At 40.0% G+C, this 26613-nt stretch overlaps 1 protein-coding gene across 4 annotated transcripts in view; it reads right to left on the reverse strand.

Moving 5' to 3' along the window:
- Nucleotides 1-26613, reverse strand: part of LOC121524465 (alpha-actinin-4-like) — a 111746-nt gene that overhangs the window by 19613 nt on the left and 65520 nt on the right. For 2 of the 4 annotated variants that reach the window (XM_041809896.1, XM_041809878.1), the window contains exons 2-8: nt 20370-20484; nt 17028-17147; nt 13342-13428; nt 9771-9858; nt 7867-7945; nt 7636-7717; nt 2872-2957 (exon numbers count right to left, since the gene is read on the reverse strand). In XM_041809896.1, coding sequence (XP_041665830.1) covers nt 2872-2957; nt 7636-7717; nt 7867-7945; nt 9771-9858; nt 13342-13428; nt 17028-17147; nt 20370-20484 — 657 coding nt within the window. Of the gene's footprint in view, nt 1-2871; nt 2958-4962; nt 5049-7635; nt 7718-7866; nt 7946-9770; nt 9859-13341; nt 13429-17027; nt 17148-20369; nt 20485-26613 lie in introns of all 4 variants that reach the window. The other 2 variants (XM_041809886.1, XM_041809870.1) reach the window with 1 other exon arrangement.

Genomic DNA, 26613 nt, shown 5'->3' on the forward strand with positions numbered 1-26613 from the left:
GCTTGCCTGAAGTCCAGACCTTTCACCAGCAGAAAACATTTCAGCAACTGGTCTCCTCACTTTCCAGACGTTTGCAGACTGTTGTCAAAAGGAGAGACGATGCTACACAATGGAAAACAAGGCCCTGAAATTTGCTGCCGCAATTAAGTTCAAAATGAGCTTATAGTTTCCATGAAATGGTCAAATGTCTCAGTTTCAAAACCTGATATGTTGTTTATGTTCTAATGTGAATAAAATATAGGTTTATGAGATTTGCAATCACTGCATTCTGTTTTATTTACATTTTACACAGCACCCCAACTTTTTTTGGAAATGGAGTGGTAAAATATCTAAGGCTTGGTCCTATTTCTAACATTTACTCCTTCACCCCCTATTCAGAGTCCCCTTTACCCCGAAACAGAATTTCTAGCTTTCTAGTCCAGAGTCCATCAGAAGATTTTCTACCAATCACACCAGCACAGAAAAAAAGCAAACCTTCACTGACAGCTGTCGCCTCATAGAGGCATATAACCTCCACAACAACAATCGCATTACTTTTGGCTTTACATATTTTTAGACAGGATTCAATCTGGAATTGCTCAGTGAATGTGGCTTCAGAAAAGTGCAGTGACAAGAAACCTGACAAATACACTCGCCTAGATTTGACATTGTGCAGTCTTGATTTTGATCAGTGCCTCTTTTTTTGTAATGACATCATAAAAACAGTTTCGGACATCTTCTGTATAAATCTGTGCACACTCCACACCAGGCAGTGAACAGGACTAAGTTTATATTCATTTCAGGCACACACACCTGAAGAAGTGCATAAAGGCAAAAACTCTGCGCTAATAAAAGTTACATTTGACAGATAAAATCATGCTCCTGCTGTTGATGGTTAGTTCAATGTGACAAAAATCACGCCGTGTTTTAAAGCTTCATGCGTCTCCTGTCACAGCTCAGGAGTCGGTGCGTTTATCTAGTTACAGTTTCATGAAGCGCTGACGTCCATCACTGACACTACTGTACCGCTGGAACAACAAACACAGTAAACACAAGATGACTGACTAACACAAACTTTACAGTCTGAAATAGCTGATCTGTTTCTCTTTGAATGTCTTACTCAGATTTCCCTTTAAATATTTACTCTTAAGTCTTAACTAAAACATCCACATTCATAAATACAAGTCATTCAATAAAACAAGCATGTGGACATCAAAATGTTATTGGCAGAAAAGAAACCAAAGATACTTAAATAAGTGTTTTACTTGAGTATTAAGGCCAATAGGCCCATTTCACCAAAACCACCTCAGTCAAGGGATCAAACAAAGGGTTTAAAGCAGCAGTTTTCAAAGTGCAAGGTCGGCCTCCCCTGGGGGGCGCCACAGGTTGTCAGGGGAAATGCAGAACCAAAAATCAGAAGAAAAAAAAAAAAGCTGATTTGCTAAGCTAACTTCTGCCAGTCAGGGGCAAAATGGACAGATTTATAGTTACTGCAGAGACTATACTATAGAGTCGACCATTAAAGCTAGGATTTTCCCGCATTGGTCCTGAGGATACTCAACAGCTACAGTGTTTACTTTGCAAAGATGTAAAAGCTAATGCCAGCGTAACGCTGTGCAAACCCCGGGGGCATCTTGAGACAAAGCACTAAGTTTAGCGAACTTAACCAGTGCAGGTTTTTGACAGGAAGTAAAAGGAATCTCTGTCTCTGAGGGTTACAGGGAGACATTTAGCACCGTAAACACTAAGACAGGCTCTGCAAGTGCAGGTTTTTGCACCAATATGATCCAAAGCAAGTACCAGGCAAGGCCGAAGGTGGAGAATGATCTGCAGTTAGGCAATCTTGCATCAAATGCATGGATGCAAACACATAGTTCCCAATAAATCAGAGCGTAGGGTTTAATAATCAGGTAGTATTAACAATAAGTTCAATACTGAAACTAAACAACTAATTGCCTTGGTAAGATGGATGTTAAAAGACATGGTCAGACCAAAATATCAAAAATATAAAAATGTTAAAATTAAAAATGTGTACAGATTAGACTTAATGTTTTAAAATATAGTTTTGTGATTTTTTTATGGGCGTGGGGGTCTACAGAATAAAATATTTCTCCAGGGGGAGGCTCACTCTCCCACACTTTGAAAACCCCTGCTTTAAAGGACCATGATACCGACATGAGTCTGGCAAATTAAACACAAACAAAAAAGGGAATCAGTTTAAAGGGAAACACAGACTGTTTAATAGAAATAAGGTAAAAGAATCAGAAATGTTTGTTGTTGTTTCAGAGTTCCCATCATTATACGTAAGCCAATATACCTGGAAGGAGGTATGCATGCACACTCTAACATTCGCCATAGATGGTGTTAGGGGAGGGCAGGACCTTTCAAAAAACAAACTTGGAGGCTGACTGAGCAAATGTTCTGTCACATTCAGAAATAGTTGTACTGTAGGCTGAGGCTTATATGTAAGGGATAATGCCTGACAAGGTGTCCAATTATCAGGGTTTGATGGAGGCCTGAACCATCCAACATGCAGCGGAGCTGTTAAGTGATGGTTGATGCCGACCCACTGGCTTCTTAGATACTGTACTCGTAGTGGCATGAAACCCCTACATCTTTTGTTATTGTAGAAATGAGCAAGTGTACAGGCATACCTTCCTTATTTACTGCTGTATTTGAATTGCCTTGCTCCCACATGATGTGAAGATTTTCCAGCCTTTTAGTTCTAGAAATCATAAATTTAACAGGTCTGCCATAATTCCTGATTCATCTGATACTTCATAAATTTCACAGACGTTTGATCCCTGTCTGCTCTAACTTTGAAACTGATGGAAACCCTGAAAGTTTTTTCTTTTGAGGAGTTAGTGTGAGTCTGCAGCGTGAGGAGCTCACCTTCTGTGCGCCAGAGAAGGCATGATAGAAGCAGGACACATAGGTCATAATGGCCTTCTCATCTGGCCTCAGCGTACCCACGATGTCTACCCATCACCCAGCAGCACAGAGAGAGGATCAGACAGAGAGATAAAAAGAGAGAGAGGCAGAGTGAAGCCAAAGCAACCCAAAGCTACACGCACTCGCTCCGTTTGGAAGGAGGAGATTCTCCCTCTGGTCGTCCACAGCTGCATGGTCTTCCTATACCTCTCAACCCGACCCCTGTCAGTGAGGACGGGGAGAAGAAGAGGGCAGGTGTCTTTTCAGGAGAGTTGAGAGACACTGGGACACAAACACTCACTTAGAAAGAAGCCTTGTTGAGTGAAGTCAGTCAAAGCAGTTTATTGGCTCATTTAGAAGATGAAAGTGATGACACTAGAAATGTGGCTGTCTGGGACAATGCTGGCCTACCTACTGGGTTGCAAGCCCTATGAACTGAGGCTATAGTACTTAAAGGAAGTGGCCAAGATATACTCAGATCCACAGCTTCTTTCCCACGTTAATTCCCACTCTCTTTCCTCCCCTTTTCTATTCTATTCACTGTCCTGTCCTCTAAGTAATAATCTTTAAGGAAAAACGGCAGAATTTAATCTGCCTGAAATCATCGCAATGAGATCGAAATCCACAGTTCTGCAGAGTGTAGGAGACCAACCATGAAACAGCAGGAAACAGCTTCATGAAAAAAATTGATCAATCTCTGTCTTTATTTGTATTGCACCAATTCATAACCCAAATTATTTCAAGGCACAATGTTCTAATTCGAAGATTCTTTCTAGGAACTCAAGGCTCTTAAGAGTTTCAAAACTTTGACAGAGCAGACAGTAAACGAGGTCCAACTGATAGAGTGATAAAAAATACATCTTCAATAGCTATAAGGCCTTCCATCTCTGTGCCAACTCTTATTCTCACTGACTAAATGAGCAAACATGAAAAACCGACGCATCAGGTGATGAATAAAGTGTTTACAGAAACTTCTTATCATGGTTCAGAGCTATGTACATGAATAGAAGACTGTGCTGGTAAAAGCAGGAGGTCTTAAACTTTAAGAGTTGATTTAACGGTCTAATATTTCCAACAAAAACAACCTTCCTCTGCAGTAAATAATTCAGAGAACAAGCTGCACATGGAACAAGTTCACATGCATGCGGCTGCACTCAAAGACCAGATCTGTGTGAGTATCTCCTGAGACCACTGAGCCTCACAAACAAGCTCTGAACAGGCCAGAAAATTAATTAGAGGAAGAGGAGCAAAACAAGAGACACATCAACTGACTTCCTGTCAGACCCCTCCAGGGGGAGAAGGAGACGAGAAGAGGACTACAGGAGAGGACAAAATAAAGTCCAGCTAACAGAGGCAGTTACAGCTGTATGTATCGAAAACCTACCTGGGAAATAAAGTAAGCCTGTAAACATCTCATAAACCAGGCATATGTTCACTTTTGACCCTTGTTGCTTTCTGTACGAACTCTGCATCTTGTTTATTTAAACATGAAGCTGTTAGGCCTCCTCCTCATAGACAACTCCTGGTAAAACTGCTCAACGACACTGACAAAGATACGGTCTAACATTATGAAAATATCTGTAGGGATGTACACTCTGCTGTCAGATTGTTGATTTCTGCCTTTCTTCTTCCTTGGGCACTCTCTTTTTCACTTCTGTCCTTCATCTATCCTCTTCTGTCTCTTAGCCTCTGCTATCTCATCAAACAGCGCTGAGATGGACTACCTTGCTTCTTTTGAGCTGAAGGTCAGTGTCTGAACTAGTGCTGTAAAGCTGCAAAGCACTTCTTGAGAAATGACCTGCAGCCAAAGCTACATAGTGCTAAAAGCCGGCAATTTGAACTCTTCTGAACTGTATTTACTGCTCCCACCAGCACGCTGGCCTTCACAACTGTTTGCATGTTGGTGAGCGTTTGTGTCCCAGTTTATCCAGTGTCCCTGCTGAGACTCGGGGCTGAGCAGAGCTGCAAAGAAAGTGAGGCCATGCTGGACAGGAAGCAGCACTGTGTTAGTAACGGGGTCTGGAGGGGTTAAAGCTCATGGTCAGAGGGTACCTTCTGTGCTCCAGAGAAGGCATGGTAGAAACTGGACACATAAGTCATAATGGCTTTCTCATCTGGACGAGCAGTGTTCACAATGTCTACAGGAGGGAGAGTGTGGTTATACACAAAAACATACACAGGCAGGGCAGACAGTATGAGATCATTCAGGACGGGACTCACAAACAGACACACTGAGGTTTAGAGCAGGCTGGAAAATACACAAACATGTCAGTGCTGCAGCCTTTAACAGCCACACAGGGCAATACTGACTGGCTGAACAGGCAAAACAGACAAAAACAAGATGACTCACATGGTATTAACTAAACTGTACAAAAAGGGGTCAGACCAATATGTGTGCTAAAGTATGCACTAAATAAAGATATTTTACACCGATGATAATAAAGATATAAAATGGCACAAGGGCTGCAAATATATCGGCTAATTTTCAAATAAAGAAGAGGAGAGGCTTAGCTGACAAAGGTTAAATCTGTGGTAACTCTGGGTTAGAATAATAGAACAGCAACTTCCAGTGTGGAAAAATCAAGCCAGTGTGGAAGTCAGAAAAATGGATGTTCCTTGGGGCCAATTTTATGGTAGAAAAACACATCTACAAACTTAGTTCAAAAAAAAGTTTGGACAAAATAGTCCATGTTTTCATGGGAATACACTGCATAAAGAGCTACGACTGATATGACTGCAAACCAGTGTATTTTAGTTTGTCAGGAGGCTTAAGGCCTGATTTAGCACCATTTCTATGTACATTTGAGTCTAAAAATATCATGAAAAAGTGAATTAATTAAAAAAAGTAAAACTTCTATAATTTCTAGATCCTTCAAACACAAAGTGAAATATTTCAGGATTCCTTTCTCGCTAATCGGTTGGACTTGCTGCATCTACATGACGTGGCATGGAGGCGATCAGTCTGTGGCACTGCTGGGGTGTTAGGAAGCCCAGACTGCTCTGTTAGCAGCCTTCAGCTCATCTGGATTGTTGAGTCTGGTGTCTCTCATCTTACTCTTGACATTTACACAGACATTCTCTTGGGGGTTCAGAGCAGACCAGTTGGCCAATCAATTACAGACATACCATGATCAGTAAACCAGTTTCTGGTAGTTTTGGCTTCACTGTGGTCAGGTGCCAAGTCCTGCTGGAAAAGGAAATCAGGATCTCCATAAAGCTTCACAGCAGGAGCATAAAGGTCTCTAAAATCTCCTGGTAAATAGATGACAGCATTGACTCTGGACTTGATAAAGACCAGTGGACCAACATCAGTGGATGACATGGTACCTCAAACCATCACTGACTGTGGAGACTAAACATTGATTGTACATTGATTTAAATTTTACTTTCATCTGAAAACAGGACTTTAGGCTACTGAGCAACAGTCCTGTTCTTTTTCTCCTTAGCCCAGGTGAGACGCTTATGACATCTTCATTCCCTGGACCTGTCTGTGTGGCTCTGATTCCACTGACTCCAGTCTCAGTCCACTCCATGTCAAGCTCCCCTAAGATCTTGAATCTGCTTTGTTTGACAATCCTGTGATGGCTGAGCTCATCCCTGTTGCTGGTGCTCCTTTTCTTACCACACTTTTCCCTTCCGTCAACTTCCATGAATCTGCTTTGATACAGCCTCTAAGAACAACCTGTCCTTTCAGCAGTGACCTTCTGTGGCTTACCCTCCCTGCAAAGGGTGTTAATGATTGTCTTCTGGACATTTGGTAAGTCAGCAGTCTTCCTCATGATTGTAGCTTTGTGAACTAAGCCGAGTGTGAGAACAAAGGCGTAGGAAACATTTGCAAATGGGACTTTTCCACAATTTTCTAATATTTTTAGATAGTGGAGTTTAGATTTTCATGACCTGAAGGCCTGATCATCATGATTATAACAAAAGTCTTGAAATGTTCCACTTTGTTTGAGGTGCATCTATATTATATGGAAATGTAACTTTCTGAGATAAATTACAGGAAAGAATGACTGTTAATGCTGGAGTTGATATTGGTCCGCCCCCTGTCTGTACAGTTTCAGAAACATTCAGACAAACATCTTCATGGCAATCCAAAGCAACAAAGGAGACAAGAGGAGGGGGAAAGCTAAGGTTCATGGGAGGGACAGAGACTCCATCAATCCTGAAGATGATGCTGTAATGCTTTATAAGAACAACAGGAGCCAAAGATACCACGTTTACATGCACATTTACACGGCGACTGCTCTGGGAGAGAGGTGATAATTAAATTCAGTCAGGACCAGCTGTACTGTAGACTAATGTTAATGTGCAGCTGCGTTTACATGCATGGTGAGCTTTAACAGACATGTTTGAATATTTAATGTAAACAAGATTTAGGTCTTTTTTGTTATCTTCATCATTTACCTGTAGGATCAAGTTAAGTTCTAATTACTTTGCATCAAATTGGATGCAGATTTATCTGATTTTTTATCACATTTTAGGATATTTTCACAGACCTGAATTTCCCAGAGCTCCTTTCTTATGGTATTTAAAGAATTAAGACCATCTGTCAGTGAGATAATAAACTGGCTAATGTTCAGTTTTTGCATTGTTGTGTGCATGCAAACACAGCTGTTTAAAACAGTCTGGATTGAAACAGGAAATAACACACATTTACAATAATAATATCAACAATGATTAGGTAAACAGACTCTAAAAATTCTCTGCTTATTTCCAGCCTACCTTCTGCGTCCAACATCTTAGGGATGTCCAGGTGCTTCTCAGCCACCTCAAAAGCGTTGTTCAGATTGGTCACAGGGTCATCCTAAAAACATAAAAAAACAGCCAGGTAGGATTAGGTTTCTCAGGGTTTTACTTTGTTCTTGTAAATGTTTAAAGCTGCTGCTAGTTTTAAACTATAACAGCTGATTTGACATTAAAACATCTGAAAGAAGTGTGTTTCTGGGTGTGTACCTTTCTGAGGCTGTCATAGTCGATGAGATCAGGTCTGTGTCTGTGGATCAGAGCGTTGAAGGCGAGGCCGTCCTTCCAGCTGTTCCAGGAAACAGAAGAGTTAAGAGTTAGGAGAGGTGGAGGCAGTAACAGCCTTTCTGCACTTTTTCTGCACTGAATGTCATCATCAGTCTCAGCCACTGTTTAAAACCTCTGCTCGGATCTGGATGAAGACAGCTGGGTTGACAAACCCATGACAGGGACATCTGCAGGAAAACCATCTTTTGTTTATTCTTGACTCCACTTATTCTAGACCTTCTTTAAAAAAAACTCTTTAGAAAAGGGAAAGATAACTGATCTCAAACAGGGCTGCACAATACTGGAGTTTTGCAGGTATCTTACATACAAACAATTGATTTTTTTCTCCATACTGACATTGATACCTATAAATTTAGATAAGCCCTAAAACTTCAGTCCTTTAAATTAACTTTAAAGTGACTTCAGCTGACATAGGTGCTGCTTAAAACTCCACAAACTTAGTCCTAAATTCAGCCAGTATCTACATTGATCTAGGTCCATGTTTACAGTTGATGTATTTGTTGTAAATACCAAGAGAAATGTTCATATCTGCAGATACCAAAATCATGCAATGTCATAATGCATTCCTAATCTCAAGCACCATTTGCTTTTATTTCCTCTGCTGCATGCAGGGCAATTCCCTTACTGAACCAAACTCTTTACTGATTTTCAACAGTGTTTTAAATCTTTGAATTTATGCCATCTTACTTTTAATGCATTTATCCGGGTTTTTCTCAGTCATTGCCTTTAAATGTCATACTAACATTTCTTATTGGGGTCTGTGTTTGAATGGTGTTGTATTAGTACGCCTGCCTCACCTTAGGGGAAAAAAGAGAGTGCATGATTGTGCATGTTGCATGTTCTTCATATGTGCTGATGATATCTGATATTCATGATATCTGTGCAAGGACTTAAATGAGTGCTTTTCCACTGATCTAACCTCAGGACCCACCACTACCTCCTTCATGACAAACTGCAACACAAATTTCCAAAGATTTTTGACCAATCAGATAAGGTAAGGAAGGACAGTGATGCATAAATTTTTATTTACTTCACTTCCTGTGATAACATCTTGAATTTGTTGTTTTCTTTGGATCTTAAATTACCAAACAATCATGGAAAAACCAGCAAGATAATGAGATAAAGATGTAACGACTTTGAGAAAACACCCCAAATACAGATGTCGTCAGGGCAAAACTGTTCAAAATAAAATAAATGGATAGAAATCCACTTAGTGCTTCCATACAACATAAACTTTTTGTCAGAATTTTTATTTTTCCTCGCCATTTTGGACCCATGATCTGAGATCCACTGATTCAGATGTCACCTTGTTTTTTTAAATTTTCAAGCACTTTATCAACATCATATTAACCTGTAAAAATAATGTTGTAAACTGTCCAAATTGTCCAGCAGGGGGCGACCTTTCCACACTAAAACAGCTGTTTATACCAGGGATGTTCCAACATTTCTGGACAGCTCCATGCTTTAACAAATGCTGTGATTATTTACAGTTAAATCCTGGTGAATGTATGTATTTATTTACTCAGTAACACCAAGTGTGAACTACACCTGCTCCTGTGCATTCAATAAAACATAATATCAGAATGTTTTAATATCTATCTGTTGCTTGTTTTGTAATTTATTTAAAGTTCCTTGCAGAAAGCAGCTTATCTTTAACCAGAGTACGTTCCACAGATTTTTTTGAGAATAAATGCATCCATTTCTGAGCACTGCCTGACTTCAAATGAATAAAAAACCTTCCACATAAGAAAATGTCAACATATTTTATTCAAGTGTATCGCTAATAACCCCTGAACAACAGTGAGGGTAGTCTGTGTGCGTGTTACCTAATGTGGAAGTTCTGCACATTGACATTCTTGTAGGGAGCGGTCTTCCTCTGGCACCACAAGAGCAGACCCTCCTTCGCAGAAGTCTCTGCAGTGAAGAAAAGACAGACGAGGAGGAGGAACAGAGCAGCAGGGTGAGCAAAAGGGAAGAACACATTGGAGATTATTGACACTGAATCAGACGCTTTAATTATTTTTGTGTTAATGGTGCGCTAAAAACAAAGCAGTCTGCAGAGCCTAATTATAACCTCAGCGCTCACACGGTGACAGGATGTTTTTGTTTACTGCGTGAGCCTGAACAAACATCAGATTCAGATCAGTCTCTAATAAGAAGAGTAAAAATTGTGAGTCAGTATTCCTTAAAGAGGCCCACACCCACCACAGTTAACTCAATACAGGCTGTTTTAATCAGTTGCTAAAGAGACATCACTGCTCAGACCCACACATTATTCTTCTGCAGTCAGCTGCTATCCACATAAATAAATAAAACATTTTAGAAACAAGGAATCTTAGGGGTATTGTACTGACTTAATGATTATAAAAGTACAAATTAGTGAGGATTTGTTGCCTTTCTTTGACTTTGTACTTCAGACTACTAAAAACAACTACAACCATCTTAGATATTTTTGCACTAAAAGAAACATACTGATTTGAGCCTTGTTGTAACTGAATATTTGTCCAAATAATCCTTATGCATTTCGATATGATTATTTTACTGCTCCTCATTCATTAAAAGTCTCCCTGATCTTGAATTTTAAATATCAAACATGTCCCATATTTATAACTCCTGATCAGACTGCCACTGGCAGATCAATAGCCTATGACAGGCCTATTCAATTAGTGGCCTGGGGGCCACATGCAGCCCAGAACAAACCCCCAAGTGGCCCAGCCTGTGGCCATGTCAGATATGCAGAGGGCAACCTGTTTCATAATTTTTCATAAATTTCCACAGTATTTCAGACTGCGAATGCAACACTCTGCGTAGCCTAGCAACAGTCTACCTACAACGCACTGTGTTGCTTTGAAGTGTGGCTAGCGATGCTGACAGAAGTAGCCCCAAGATATAGAGTATAAAACATGTCCTTTTCAACTGTAGCAACAGATTTAGTTTGTATGCACTTTAAAATATGCCTGAGTAAGATGTGACCACAATTATAACCTACAGAATTTATTTTTATTTTTTCAAGTGAAAAAAAAACCATTTCTACTACCTCAGGTTATGTTCAAATCCAGCTCTGTTGTTGTGTTTTTATGCACTTTTTCATGTGCTTTTGTCATGTTGCCAAATCAAAAAGGGAGACTATGAATAAAAAGTGCATATTTTTCATCAAATTGATCTGTATTGGTTTGAAATTTGACATTACCAGCTGCTTACTGGGCGCCGAACATGTCTGGCCCAGATATATTTCTTGATTTTAAAATTTGGCCCAGTTGAACTTGTGATTGAATCACCCTGGCCCATGATCTGCAATTTCCACTGGGCAGTGTCTTCAGCGTTCTGTCCATGCTATGGGTTTGCTCCTGCTGATGGCGTCCTAGCCCACTGAGTGGTTTATGAAGCAGAGTGGAGTGCTGCACAGCCCGGAAGTTTCTGCATGATCACAAGTTCACACAGGAATAAAAGAACAACATACAAAGAGGTTGTTACTTTGCCTGTTCAAGGCTGATCTGTTGTTGATTTGCTTCCTGTTTGAGCGTAATATCAATACTGAGATGGGATAAACGATCAGCAGTCTGTATGTGTTGTTTTATTTTGATGCTCTGTGCATTCCCATGTCTGACTTCCTGTTTGGGCCGATCTTATCTGTTTTGACTGACGCATGCTGTGCACAGCTGAAAACCACAGACTGTAGAAAGACTTGGAAAAAACCCCGTGTGACGTCAGTCGTCTCCTTACAATAGGAGGACTCAAACGGCTCTTGAAGCCAATCCGTGGAGGCTTCCATATTGAAATCACGGTCTCAACCGAACTTTGGATCAACTTAACAGCCCACCCACTAAGCATGACTTCCAGTCAGCCTGCTAGCTAGCATTCCGGTCGACAGAAATGGAGCCTCAGCCTGCCGAGCTATCTGTCAATCAAATGAGACGCGCCAATCAGCTTTCATCCTAAATATAATCCAAACGATCGTGGTACAAAAAAATTCATCCCCCGTACAGTGGTAGCACAATGAGACACTAGCTAATGAGACACGTTTTGTGTTTTGAACCAGGCTGTAAACTAGTTTATTTCATGTGTCAAAACCGGCTGTTTAACATGTGTCCGGACGGGACTTCCAGTGTTCCTGCAGCCAGCTTTAAGTGGACACTCGCAGTATAGCAATTTTTTGCACTGCCACATTGGCTTCATTTTTCAGGACCGGAGGTTGCCGCTTACAGAAAACAGACTCAGCACCTATCTTGTGTGACGCAGAGCAACCAGAAATGAATCACAACGTTTTGCTCCAGACAGCATGGGGCTGAAGAACGCTCAAATAGACTGGATGTGCATTTTGAGCTGAGCAGAGAGGAGTGACACCAGGAGAATGCACCAGGGACAAATCACAGCATGAGTTATGGAAAACCTAAAGATTGACAAGAAAGGCCACTACTTGCTCCAGAGTGTGTAGTTTTGAAGAGAACTATGCAGACGAACTATGTGGACGTTTAGGGCAAGAGCGAGAAGACTGGGGAGCATTGGAGATGGACTAGATGCTGTAACCGCAAATATAAACACAACTGTGCGTCAATACTTCCCTCTGCAAGGGAAGCATTGGAAAAAGAGAGAGGGTTTTGGAACTATAGCAACAACACCAGTGCATTAAAAATGTCTCATGCAAGACGTGCCACACTTCTATTTTGTATAGACAACGCTCCAAGTCTTTTTCTTTTCATGTACATTTGATCACACAGGTTTCTGTGAGGTCTATGCTGTAAATCGTTTCTACAAACGGCAGGAATGTGGTCTTAAAGTCTAAAAGCACCTCATGAATGCATTCAGACGATTTTATTGTCTATGGTCTTCCATGTTTTTAAAATCACTTAAGATCTGAAATCATCCAGTGTGTAGTTAGCCTTTTAGTGCAGAACTTGGCTGGAAGCTTCAAATTATTATGCAACAACTCTTCTTTGTGAAACCATGTACTACTCCTCTACTTCTCTGAACTATTTCTCTTTTCTACAACCTCTTTTACTACTGATGGTAATTGTGCTTCTATAGCACACACTACTTCTCCTCCTCCTCTTATTTGACAATTCTTCTCTTCCTCCTCTTTGCCACATTATGACTCTTTTTCCTCTTTTTTCTCCTCCATCAGCTCTTCCCCCTCCTTGTACCAGTACTGCTATGTTGCTGGTACTTGCACACCATCATTGGAGAGCATTCATATTAGTTTAATCTTGGCAGTATTCTATCTCTGCTGAGCCCTGTTGTGTGAGGTTTTCAGGTCTTTTCACTTCCACTCTACTTCCCATAAATCCGTCGTCAGCTCCCACATCTGCATGTATGTTCTTCTGCAGATTATCAATCTTGTGAAACCGACTCATTGAGCTGTTTAAATGTCTTTTTGCAACATGTTGAAACAAGTCATACCTTCTACAGAGATGTCCTGGATGGCGAAGCGGAGGATGATGGTCCAGATCATTCCCAGGGTCATCTTTGAGTTTCCGTCCACGATTTCTGTAAAGATACACAAAAACGCCTCATTTTAACACAAATCATCTTTTCGTGCAGCATCTAGCTTCACTTTGGAGCGTAAATCTCTTCTATCACTTCTGTTTTTACAACCTTACATCTGCTGTTTGTTCTTATAATGCCAACACACCCACAAGCAACTGCACTTAGAGTCCCACAGCTGCCAAATCTCCTCTTTTTTCATGCAAGTGTGAAACTTACTCATTCATTTCTTTCATAAAATCAAATCAGTCTCGGATGATAAGATGGTGTTTGTGAGACGAATGTTTAATCCATTAAATGGGAGATATATTTCTATATTACCGCTCAAATAGACATTAATTCCTTTAGGGCACACTAATGCGTTTGAAAATGAGTCTGCAGCAAAAATATTAAACGCCTGGTGCACTGAAACTTGCATCATTTCAGCTGCTATCTGACATTTCCCATCACGATCCCCACAATTTCTCATGTTAATGAGCACACAGACAAACATTGATCAGGACAGTAAGGCATGTGCTCTGATACGTTGGTACGGAGGAATGTAGAGCAGGTTAGATTCCACACATAGTTGAAATATTCAGGCCTTCTCATGCTCCATCTTCTAGTTTATCAATCACAGTTTCAATGCCATGTGTCAGCTGTAAGTTTGTACCAACATCACTGTCATTCCTCATGTTACATCTGACATCCATCTCTTAACCTGCACATTTATATCCTGGTGAAGACATGTGAAAGACTGAGTGAAAGCATGGCGCAGAGGGAGTTTAACATATATCCAATCAGTGCTGGCTCGGCTGATCCCATACTCACCTCTGTAACACCTCTGTTACCTCCTCTGTTATATATGATTCTACATTATTGATCTTTTCTGGGAAGGTCTATCTGTTGGGGTCCTTTATGGAGATTTTTCTATATAAGTAGGACAATAAACTAGAACTCAGTTTATATCTAGGCTTAAATCGGCTCTGTGACTCAGCCTACAGTCTTTCTTTGCGAGATATGTATGAACAAGCTACCGAGGAAGATTTTAGGGACAGGGTGCAAGCTTATTAAGTTTTTTTGGCTAGTTTGAGATGTTTAGGCAGATGTGTTTTAAGTTATTGAAGGGAAAATACGTTAAATTGAAAATATTTTGAGTGGGATAATTCAGATATATTAAATTCTGAAATCATCCAGTGCCTCATTGCCTACATACTGTGTAACTCTCAATATTTTCCTCTTCCATTTTTCATGTCGACATTTCTCTCTCTGCCAGTTTCCAGCAGATGACCTTCAGTGGGCTGCTTTCATCAAAGGCCACAAAAAGACAGCCAGTTTGTGTTTTCAGTGAGCATCTTGAGCACGATTTCAGTATTTTGGCCAATTTTGGAGTTTGATTGTCTTCAGTATGAGAGGTGTTTTGTTGCAGGAATGACATTTGTCCTGATGGAGTTAGAGAGAGGTCGCTCTGCTCTACCTGACCCTGACACAAAAACACAAGGCTTTGCCCTTGATCAGCAGGACAGAAGAAAACAAGAAAAGGAAGGCGACTTAACTTCTGTTGAACCTGCAGGTTTCATGAGCAAATGAGATACTGAAAACTGCAGAAACCAAAGCAAGAAATGTCCCATGACTTGTGCGCTCATATTTAAATTTCAATACATGCTATTTTACTATCACATAAATATTCACTACACAAGTGATATTACTATTCGTAATATATACCAAACTGTTTCTACCACACTAGATTCTGTATCTATCTTGGACCATGTTGCACAATTTCTTTAAGAAAATAAATCTTAGATTATCTTATTATAAGATAATCTAAGATTTGCAAATAACAATAATTATTATAATACTTAGAGTAGAAATGTCCCGTAATGTTCCCGTATATGTATACCCAAATGCTGTCGACAACCACTAATGTCAGGAGCTTGCAGAGTCTCCCATAACCCAAGGGAAGGATTTCCTTTGTAGCAATATTTCAAGGAGCCAGGTGGCTCTAGAAATCAAGGGGTAGGGGTAAAAGTTAGAACTGGGACTAAGCCTTGGGCTTGGTTAAAGCTTACATTCAAAGGCATGATTGAATTAGTGGGCCTTTGGCTTTCAACAGACACATCAAGTGGTCAGCCAGTGGTTAAAGAGGCAAACTAGGGCGTCCAGGAATCCAAGGTCTGGGGAATGCTGCCTTGGGCTCACAAATGTATGACTCTAACCCTATCATGAATCACTGTTTTCTATTTCTTTTAATTTAAGAACTGCACATTTACCTAAGCTTAGGCTAGAGATGTACTAACTGTGCATGTCCTCAAAAATCAATGCAGTGCATACAAGATATGCAGTTTGCATTAGGGCCCGACGGATAACCTTCCAGCCAATTGTTAAATAATTTTTAAAATACATGTAAAATGTTTAATCAGCCCATATATCAGTTATCGGAATTCTTTTATTCCTTAATGTCGGTATCAGTACCAGTTAATCCATATCGGTCAGGCCCTCGTTTGACCGAGGCGAAAGAGCTCCACATAGCAGCAGAGACAACAACAGCTGAAAGTTTTAAAGATAAACTGATGAACCAAGTCCACAATTCTCCACATCTGTCAAACGAGCTGCTGATTAATTGCCCTGTTGCATGAATTAACGTTTAAACCTGTAAGAATACTGAAATTATCATCTTTGTTAGGTTTCAAATAGTGACTGTGCAAAGTGGTGTCTTTCAGCTGAGTGCATCTGTGGCTGTATTAGTTTGATTTTTCATTAGATTCGTATCTGATGAGAATATTTTGCAATTACAAAGAGACACCAAACAAGAAGATATTCCAAAGGACTCTTACTGCTTTTATCAGTAAGAGTCACATCAATGAACGTAGATGGCAGTGTGTCACCTTTTAAGACTGCTGCTATTTAAAACAAAACACCCCTATCTAACCCAAAGGAACATGTTATAAACATCAGATCAGCTGAGCTTTTCTCTATTGAGTTTTGATTATACAAAGCGAGTTCTCATCTCAGAATCAACATTGTAGTAACCTCTTTCAGTGTCACAATGTTTGTAGTTTACATCCCACACACCAGGCAGTTTTATATCGCCTGAACTCGAAAGGGTTTCCTCCAGTAAAACACTTTGTGTATGGGCAAGTACATTTACAAGAACGGGATCAACACACATGCAATTACAAGGTGATATAGCAGGTATACCATCAGTCTTGGTGCTGCTGATTTGAGAATAATATCTGATCTTCAGTATTTAGCCCATGACAGAAAGGAAAGAATGTCTGATTCAGAAACAGATCAGATGAGAGGCTTTGGGACTGTTAATTTATTTACTTAAAGGCCATTTGCTGTTGTTGTTGTGGATTAACCACTCATCTCAAAGGATGATAGTACCCTAATGTCCTTTTTTTTAAGGGGTTTATATTTTTAAGAAAGATTAATGTGAATGAAACATAACCGAACTGGTAGTTTTCACGGACAACCACAGTGGTGTTTTGAGGTGCTTTAAGGTAACTCAAACTCTAAAAAGCACTTTTGGTTTTATTGATTTTATTTCAGAGCATCTGAAGGACATCCTCAGTGAATCAGGGATCTATTTCTGGATCCTTGTTTGATGTGTGCAGGCTTACCCTCTGCTCCGATAGAGACCAGTTTGACCCCCTTGCTGGCGATGAAGTCCAGAGCTTTGTTGACGTTGTTGATCTTGTGGACCCTCATCTTTCCTCGCTCAGGCTTGGGTAACCGTTCTCCTGCAGACACACATAAAACACACAGGGGAACAAACACAGAGTGAGTGAGCGAGCTCTTGCAGTGTTTCCACCGGCTCAGCAGAACGACAGTCAGTCGGGATGCTAACGTTACAGCAGGGACGCCAGCGTCGCTCACAGCAGGAAAAAAAAAAAGCTGACGTGAATGAGAAAAGAATCTGCATGAAGTCAAAAGTTCATTATGGGATGACAGCAGTCCAAATAATTATCTGCTCTGCCAAAAGGAACAGTTTTCCTGCTGTAACCTGCAATTAAAGACAAAAACCTCGAGAGGATCTGTTTCATTCTGCAGCAGGGAGTTCCTTGTGTTTTTATAATGGGGTAGCTGAGGTTTGATTTGAGCAACCACGCCCTGCAGAGGACGGAGATGTTGTGCATCTTTAACATCTGAAAGCATTTTTTTACTTTGACAGACAGCTCAGGGACGGCTTTGAAGCTCAGGCAACTGCTCCGTGACATGAGTGAATGTTTGTGTTAGTGAGTGTTGGACAGCCTCCCTGTGGTTAATGTGTGAAAAACTTCAAAACATGAATCTGATATCGAACAGCCACTTAAGATTAATGAAAAACTGAAATACTACAGAGGACAAGTTTGCTATTAATCCAGGAACTTTAAGGTGCGGCAGATCATAACTCAGGGCTGGCCAATATGGACAAAAAGTGAGCTCTTGATATTTCTAATAATACTGTAGATTTCTGAATATATTTTTCTGCAATGAAATAAGAAAATTCTCATCACAGTATAAACTTTAATATGATTCTAGTAAATTCAAACCATATTTATGCCTTTTTGACACAACAACCTCAAAACTGAAGTCTCAGACACCCAATACTCTGCAGTTTTCTGTTTTTAATTCGCAATAATTACAGAATATACTTTAATTGCACCAAAATCATTGGGAACCTTTCTGTTTGAGGTTTTCATCACTTCTATATTCTTAAAATAAATTGTTTTAACATGATCAAAGTATCATTATTTTAATGATCATGGTATCAAGAAGTACAGACACATCAGATTTTTCAACAGACAGATGCTACTGTGTAAATTGCAAGAATATGTTGGCAACATTTGCCAACTTTTATAAAAAAAGAACATGTTCAGGAGTCCACCTGCAATGTTGGAGAAAAGAATTGCAAATTTCCCAAAGTTGAGTCAGAGTCAGTGACTTCAGTTTTTATGTTTTTACTGTGGCATCAAACAGCTATCAGTATTTGGGCTGTCAATGATTTAAATTTTCAATAACAATGACTCAGAGTTTCTGTAATTAGTTGCAATTAATCTCACTTTTTTATACATTTTGAAATTCCACCATTTTGCATCTGGAGCGCATCTTTTATTCTAGATTGATTTACCATCTTAAACCAGGGGTATGAACTTCATATGAGGATGCAGACCTGCTTTTATTTTGAAAGAAAATTACTAACTTTGAATAGATCAAAGATCGCGACATGAACTTAAGCACAGAAAAGCGGTCTTGTTACTGTTCCTTTATTTCGTTTTCAGTGAAAATGAGATAGGGGAACAGTAAAAAAGGTCAAGTGCAGTTGTAGATTTATTTTACATCACTGTGGCTGCAGGGAGACACCGCAGTGGCAGTGTTAGTTTTGGCAGCCTTTTTTTAATTTTAGTCTTTGTCTTTAGATGAAATGGTTTTTTTAGTTTTAATTACATTTTAGTAATTTCTACCCTTTTTAGTTTCAGTCTAGTTTTAGTTGATGAAAACTCGAAAACATTTTAGTCTAGTTTTAGTCCATAAAAAGTCCTCACATTTTAGTCCATACTTTTAGTCCAAGCATTTATTTTCTTGCCTAAATCTGGTACAAAACCATGGTAGTGTGTTCTCTGCACTCTGTCTAGGCTGGGGTCCCTGCTTTGTACAGCTGAGAGGCAGAATAATTACAGATGCGTTGTTTTTGACAGATGTCCCCACAGTGGAGAAATATCAGGGTTTTTGAACATCCAACGAAAAATTCATTTTAGTCTAGTTTTAGTCATCTTGATGAAACATAAATCTACTTTTAGTCAGTTTTAGTCATTACAGATCTATTTTTGTTAGTCTGGTTTTTGTTGACAAGTTTTTAAGTCATAGTTTTAGTCAACGAAATTAACACTGCGCAGTGGCTTATCCAAAGTCTGCCATTAATGGCAATTTTGAGAAATTTGATGCATTAATATGTATCTTAGTCAATTATGATTAATGATGACAATTCTACTGATAATATACACAAAATGCATGAAAGCATATGCATTATGTGATCCACATAAAACCCATTTCTGCAATTCAAACTTGCAGGTGTACAATTCTTTCACACTAAAAAGCCATGTGGAGACTTCTTGCAGAACTACAAGTGGCAGCACATTAGGCATGTTTTTTTATTTTTTGCAGCCAAATTGGGTGGAACTCTACCGAATACTGGGAAGGTTAGTGGATGAAACTGACAGGAGAGATTCATGATTACTGCAGATAAATCGAGTCGACTCTCTGGTCACTCGACTTTATCCATCCATGATGGGCAGCTCTGTGGCCAGAGAGAAAGTACTGACTTGGATGCAGACCTGCTTTTATTTTGAAAGGAAATAAACTTTAGGTAAAGTGCAGATTACAACGTGAACTTAACTGTGGGAAGAGAAACCTGTGCTGGACTGTAAAGGAAATAAAGGAACAGTAAAAAGATAAATGTTTGATGACACCATTTTCTAACTTTTCCACTGAGCTGTCTGTGAGTTTAAGGTGAATTGAGACATTAAGGAGCAGTGGTGGACTTATTTGTGGCTGCAGAGGCTTAACCAAAGTGTGCTGAAAGGTACAATAAAGAAAGAAATTAATCACAACTACAATAATTAAATGCACTAATTATGGATCTTACGTAACCATAACTAATGCATTACTGCTGACACCACGTTTTTTTGTTGTTAGATTTTTTGGGGGCATTTTATGCCTTTACTGACAACGGAGGAAAGTGGACAGTGTACATCCATCAAGGTAAGCTCACACTTTCACAATATGCATCCTGAAGGGCTAACTAGCCCTGGAGTCAGGTTATCTTTAGCAGGGTTTAGTTTAGCAGCAAAACATTTAGCATATTCCTGACAGTGGCTACAGTGACAATAGTGATATCTTTACCTATTATCTCATTTGAAAGTACATTGAAATACCTTAAAAACTCCATGTATTAGCCAGCCCTATGGCATGGCAATGATTACCTGAGATGACCTCCAGCAGCAGCATAAGTTTGAGTCCATCTCTGAAGTCCTCATCGATGTTTTCGATCTGTGTGCCGGCTTTCCTCAGGTGGGAGTTACACCAGGCCGTGAAGGTCTAAAAGAGAGCACAAAAACAGGAGGCAACCCATTAGTGCTTGATGTTTGTGCAGCTTTTTGTGACAATAAACCACCAAACTAAGAATCAAACACAAAAACTGAATTGAATAGACAGGAAGGGAGGTCAGAGAGCTGCTTTGAAAAGACAGGAAGTAGCAGAAGAAAAAATGCGAGAACATGGAGTGATCTCAAACAACATTTTTAACAAAGTTTCAAACACATAAAAACATGCTGCTAGCAGGTGAATGCTGCTCTCTTTTTGGTGATCTTAATCACTGGAAGGGTTCATTGTTCTGCCTTTCAGAGAAACAAATTCATGTATTTTGGCCTTATGTAGCTTTTGTCACATTTCTAACCATTGCAGCTGTAGAGAAGAGTTATTGTAATACCAGAACGTAAACAAAGGCAACAAAAATGCAGGTCCTACGCACCTGATATTGGATAGTTTCTGGTTCTAGTTAGCCAGATTGAAGGTAAACTCCTGCCTATCATGCAAACTGCACAGCTACTTTGGCAGCTCTTTGGTGCTGAGATGATGCTGAGGTATTTGTACAGTTGAGATAGTGCTCAAGCTCTTTTACTTGCAGCCACAAATGGTTAGAAATATGAGCAAAGATCTTCTTTTTTAGAACTTCTGGACTCTTCAGTTCTGATGCTGAAATATTTTAAAACATATTTTATCAAAAAGAATCAAAGTACTGAAGATTTTAACAACTTAACTCTTGACTTTAACATTCAGTAAATAAATCCAGCCTGTTCTTTGGGCTCAGCATCTATCTACAAGAGATTTAAAAAACATTCAAAGATCTGTCAGAAGCTTCCAGAGTCATACCCTTCAGAAACTCAGCCGCTGATCTTTAAAATGTTAATAATAGTCTGAGTCAAACATCTGAGATAACCGGAATAAAATCTCCCAATACCACACGAAATTGCAAACGCAGCAGCAGTAAATCACACACATCAATAGCAGCCTGAAATCTGTGTTTTAGTGCTCTCTAGTTAGCCGGCATTCTTCACAAATGTGTTTCCAATCATTTTATTGTGAAGGAGCTTGTGGCACTGAGGTAGGCACGGGACTGTGGAAGAGCTTTGTCACGCCACGCTGCAGAAATTTCAGCTATGACACATCATCAATCAAAGTGTCAAAACACTTCAATCCTTTTTCTCTGCCTTTCCTGCTTTCTTTCAGAGAAGTGTGTAAAAATGCCAGGCGACCAAAAATGCATGCTTAAGGTCTGGATGGTGCTCATACTGCACACTGGCATTTTTTAAATGTCAAATGAACTACTTTGCAAATCTTTTTCTTTTTGCAGCTTTCAGTTTGGCAAACAGCACTAACAACATTATATATATATATATATATATATATATATATATATATATATATATATATATATATATATATATATATATATATACACACATCAATCTGTTTTCATGCAATGCATGCCTACATATATGTTTGCATGCATGCATTGCACTGGTCTGCTTTGTATGCTATAACTGCTATGTGTATGTGTGACTATTGTTTATTATGCATTTGCAGGGCCGATGTGCATCTGTGGATCACCCAAGATGTAGCATTTTCTTGCCGTCTCTACCTCAGGCCGCACAAGTGGTTGAAGACACGGAGAATATTTTAAGACCTGCTATAGCAGCTATAAGCTCCTTCTTTTATAGAACTTCTGCCACTTGACTCGTGTCTGCAACATGCATGTGTAGAAAATTACTCTTTGCATGTAAATAGCACTTTAAACTTCTCGGTGTTTTTGTTTCTTTTTTAAAAAACAAGTTTAATTGTTTTGAGTGCAGTTCGTTTTCAACTCTGTAGACCTGGTGTATCAATCATGCTGGGTGACGACAGAGTCGACAGTGCACTTCAACACTCCTCTTTGAAAGCAGACAGGACAGGCTGGATGTCCTACAGCTCCATGATGAGGCCTGGTCATACGTAGTTAATAGTGTGCAGTCTTATACCCCTCTAGATTTGACCTGATGGTGGGGAAAATGTCAAAACTTCTGAAACTGATCTTGGCAGTTGCTCAGCCTGCACTCCAGAAGGTTAGCATCTGGACTACTGGGCATTTGGATGCAGGAATCTAGATTTTCCTACAATCTTCTGAAATTTTACAGAACAAATCACTTGTCAAATATTTGAACACTGAGAGTTTTTATAGGTGTTTTAAACTGTGGAACTCTTACATGAGATCAGGACTGCAAACATCACATCTGGGGTGAAATCTGAGGCTTCTGATATTTGATGTTTGAGAGAAAGTCATGAATGAACATAGCTGACACTGAATGATCAATCTAATGACACCACGTCTTTGCCCCCCTCCTCCTCCCCTGCTTGGTGTAAAAAAACATTATGACAGGGCGCTGCTCGCTGCCCTGCCCCTCTCCCCACCAGCCCACTGTGACCACCGGCACAAAGCACCCATTGAGCCTGGTGGATAATAGCACCCTTCAGCCCCCTGTGCTCTCCTCTCAGCCCGCTCTCGCTCTGTGACCCTCCCCCTGACCGTGCCATACCAGCCCCCAACCATCCCAACACATACACAATGATACATAACTAGAGAGAGGGGGTCCCACTCTGAGACCAGGACCAGGGACCTACACTGAGAGAGGACGGAGAGGTGGGAGGGAGGAGGGGGAGATACATTTCACATAAACAAACAGACATACAGACAAAGTAGGGGGCAGAAGGGGGAGATAATACCCCCCATACCACACACAGACACTCTGGTTTAACAACAATGCAGCAGGAAGTGGCACTGCAACAACAGGAAGTTACAGCTCAGATTAGCACAATAAGAGCGAGGCTGCTCCATCACGGTTGCTGAATTTAATTCATACAAAGTCAAAACCCGGCAAATTAAAGAGCTGCACACAGGGAGAGGAGAAACTGTTATTTTTACTGTTCACTTCAGTCAACATCCAGCTTCTACAAAGGCTCTGTGAAGTAATCCACACATAGATTGAGCTTTTTCTTCTATAAATTATCATTAAACTGTCACAACAAACCTGCACAACCTCTATATAAATCACTGTCATTTCACATTATCAGCTTAAAAGTGCTCCATAAGGAGAAAAGTATGAGTATCAGATCATGATTACTGCTTTATCTGGAGAAAAGAGGAACATTAAGGTTTCACTCTCCATCATAAATAACTGATAGATGTTTATATAGACTGATTATATTATCTTTATAGTTAGGCTTATATAATACTTAATCATGACCAGTCAATAAAACAGCTGTGTGTCTAAATCTGCTGTTTAATGATAGAGGAATTACACATGCTGCTCACTAGCTGTGTTGTTCACCTGTAAAGTAAGAGAACTGGTTTCAGTGTGGGGTCTGAACAAGGTTATAGGGAAAATGTTGGAGATGTCTGCGTCAAAAACGCTGAAATAAATCTGATGTGGAGCATCTCTTGCTGCAGAAACTTTAAAGGGGACATATTTCACCCCTTTAAGACAAGTTTATATTGGTCTCAGAGGTCCCCAAAACATACCTGTGAAGTTTTTTCCTCTCAGGAAATGGATGTGGCCTAATGGACGTGGCTCTCCTGATCCTCCTCTCAGGATCAGGAGAGGAGGATGGAATATTCTTCCAAGCGGGGAGGCACAACAGAACCTGGGGGTGGGGCTAACTCCCCACATGACATCATGAGGGGAAAATCTGAGAACAACTTGTTTCAGCACACATTTTCTTAAAGGTGGAGGAAGAGGAGAGAGGGGGGATTTTTCTGGTACTTGCTGGGATGTTGGACAGGCCAGGGGCACATATTTTTGTTAGAAAAGCTTGAAAAATGGATTTTTGCATATATCCCCTTTAAGGTTTAAAGAATAGTGGTGTGGATGACAAATAGTAATGCAAAATAAGTTGATGAATTTGTTATCTATAAATGATCTAAAAACTGATGTGTTCTTCCTTTTCAAAATAAATATTATTTTAAAACAACATTTCCAGGATTTTTAAAGGTGGGTGTATCAAAGTCTGCAGACTAGGCTGAACCATTTGGGAAAATAATCAAATTGCATCTAATTGATCTCTGGGCTCAGTCAGAGTGACCACCAGGTTCTTGGGTCTCCCCTGATCGTTCAGTTTGGCCAGGCGGCCAGCTCTTGGAGGAGTCCTGGTTGCCCAACTTCCTCCCTTAGAGAATCATGGAGGCCACTATGCAACATATGTTTTTGTAGCCTTCTCCAGATCTGTGCCTGTCAACAATCCTGTCTCTGAGCTCTGCAGGCATCTCCTTTGACCTTATGGCTTGGTTTTTGCTGTGATATCACTGTCAGCTGTGAGACCTTCTACAGAGAGGTGTATACCTTTTCAAATCATGTAAAGCCAGTTTAATTCACCACAGGTGGAATGAGAATGTTTTTTTTTTTTTTTTTTTTACTGTAGCAGAGAGCAGCTTTAGATCAGGACAGAAGCTGCTGGGAGCGGCGATGATTAAAGCTGCAGAAAATACAAACAGCAACAGGCTGAGACCTGCAGAGAGCCTGAGGACTTTACGTTCTGTTCCACATAAAACGCCACAGAGTACAAAGACCACACTCTTTCATCCCCAGCCTGCAGGGTCAGAGGGAAGACTGTCACCCAACCTGGGCCTCGCTCAGTGACACAGCCTGCCTTCATCATCAGCGCCTGATGCTGCATGTGAAGTTCAAAATTTTAATCCATATAATTCTAATGAAATATCAGTGTATTAAAAAAGGACCAATGTGTGTGATTTAAACATCTGTGCAAAAGTTTGCTTGTAATTTTTGGTTCTAAAAACAGATATTCACCCACACTGGCTGCCTTGAACTTTCACTTCTGTTGCTGTGGTAATAAAACAGGTATTGGCATCAGCTGATCTTCATTATTGTTCCTTATTTTAAAATTTCAGAATAACGGCAGCCTTAGCCGTTATTTCTCTATAACAACAAGGAAGGAGGAAAAAGCTCCCTCTGAGTTTTGTTCAGTTATTTCTATGCGTGGGAGAACACAGCGTGCCGCTGGCTACCTGCTGTCATTCAGGGACAACAAGGTGTGGCGTCTGGAACGAGCACAGGCAAGTATTAACGTACGGCTCAGAGGGAATCATGCTAGGTGTACACAGAAGCAAAGTTTTACTCTGACACTTCCTCATCATGCTGCCTCTACCTCCTGACCTACATACAATCAGTCCAAGCTGTGATACTGATTTACCTTTGGATTGATATCATGTGATATCTGCCGCTTCATGGGTCACATGAAGTTTGGACTGACTTCCATCGAGTCCATTTGGCTCCATGTCTAAAATATGACTTTAAATATTAAAGGAAAGTCTGGGCCATATTTAGTGTTTTAATAATTAATGGAAACTGAAAGTTTTGGAAATGTTCCTGCAAGTCTTTTGGCCAGCAGCAGGAAATGGACTGAAATGATTGCAAAGTAATCATTTGGGGCAACTGAGCGAAGTGTGTCAACTAAATGATTGTCTCTGTCACTGACTGACTCTTGTTTGAGTCTTTCAGCATTACAAAGAAGCAGAGAAAGAAACCAAAGCTGGTTTTACAGATTCTGCATGCTTGTTGATGTACTCCTGTATGTTTTATGTGCCTCTAATGTTCGTCTTAATGTGCATGTGTTTTCCATGTTTCTTTCTCTAATCTGGCTGCAAAACAAACTTCCCCTCAGGACAAGCAGGGGTTAAAGAAGTTAAAATCCCCAGTGGGACATTTTTAACTCTCAAACATAAGGGTTTAAATCAGAATTTTTATTGTTGTTTTGCACTACAAGACAGATATATTTAATTTTTTGATCCAAAGCTGGGAAAGTGAGGTTTTTTCCAGCAGCCAGTTACCAAACAAGTAAAGCAGCAGAAGAAAAAAAATACCATAAATAAACTAAAATTCTAAAGGAAAAAAATATGCATTCAGTTAATAAGCTTACCGTAACTTAAAGAGTTCACAGCTAAATCACTGGACGTGTTTTTTTTCCTCCATTGTTTTTACTGTTTATTTACAGCACAGTTATTCTTCAGCTCCTTTACATATTTATCTAATTACACAGATATTGTCACACTAGAACCAACTGCAGAACCTGGGCAATTATCGTCTATGGCTGTCTAACAGTGAGTGTTCTCCCCAGGGA

The sequence above is a fragment of the Cheilinus undulatus genome, linkage group 2, assembly GCF_018320785.1.
Source record: "Cheilinus undulatus linkage group 2, ASM1832078v1, whole genome shotgun sequence".
Lineage (NCBI taxonomy): Eukaryota > Metazoa > Chordata > Actinopteri > Labriformes > Labridae > Cheilinus > Cheilinus undulatus.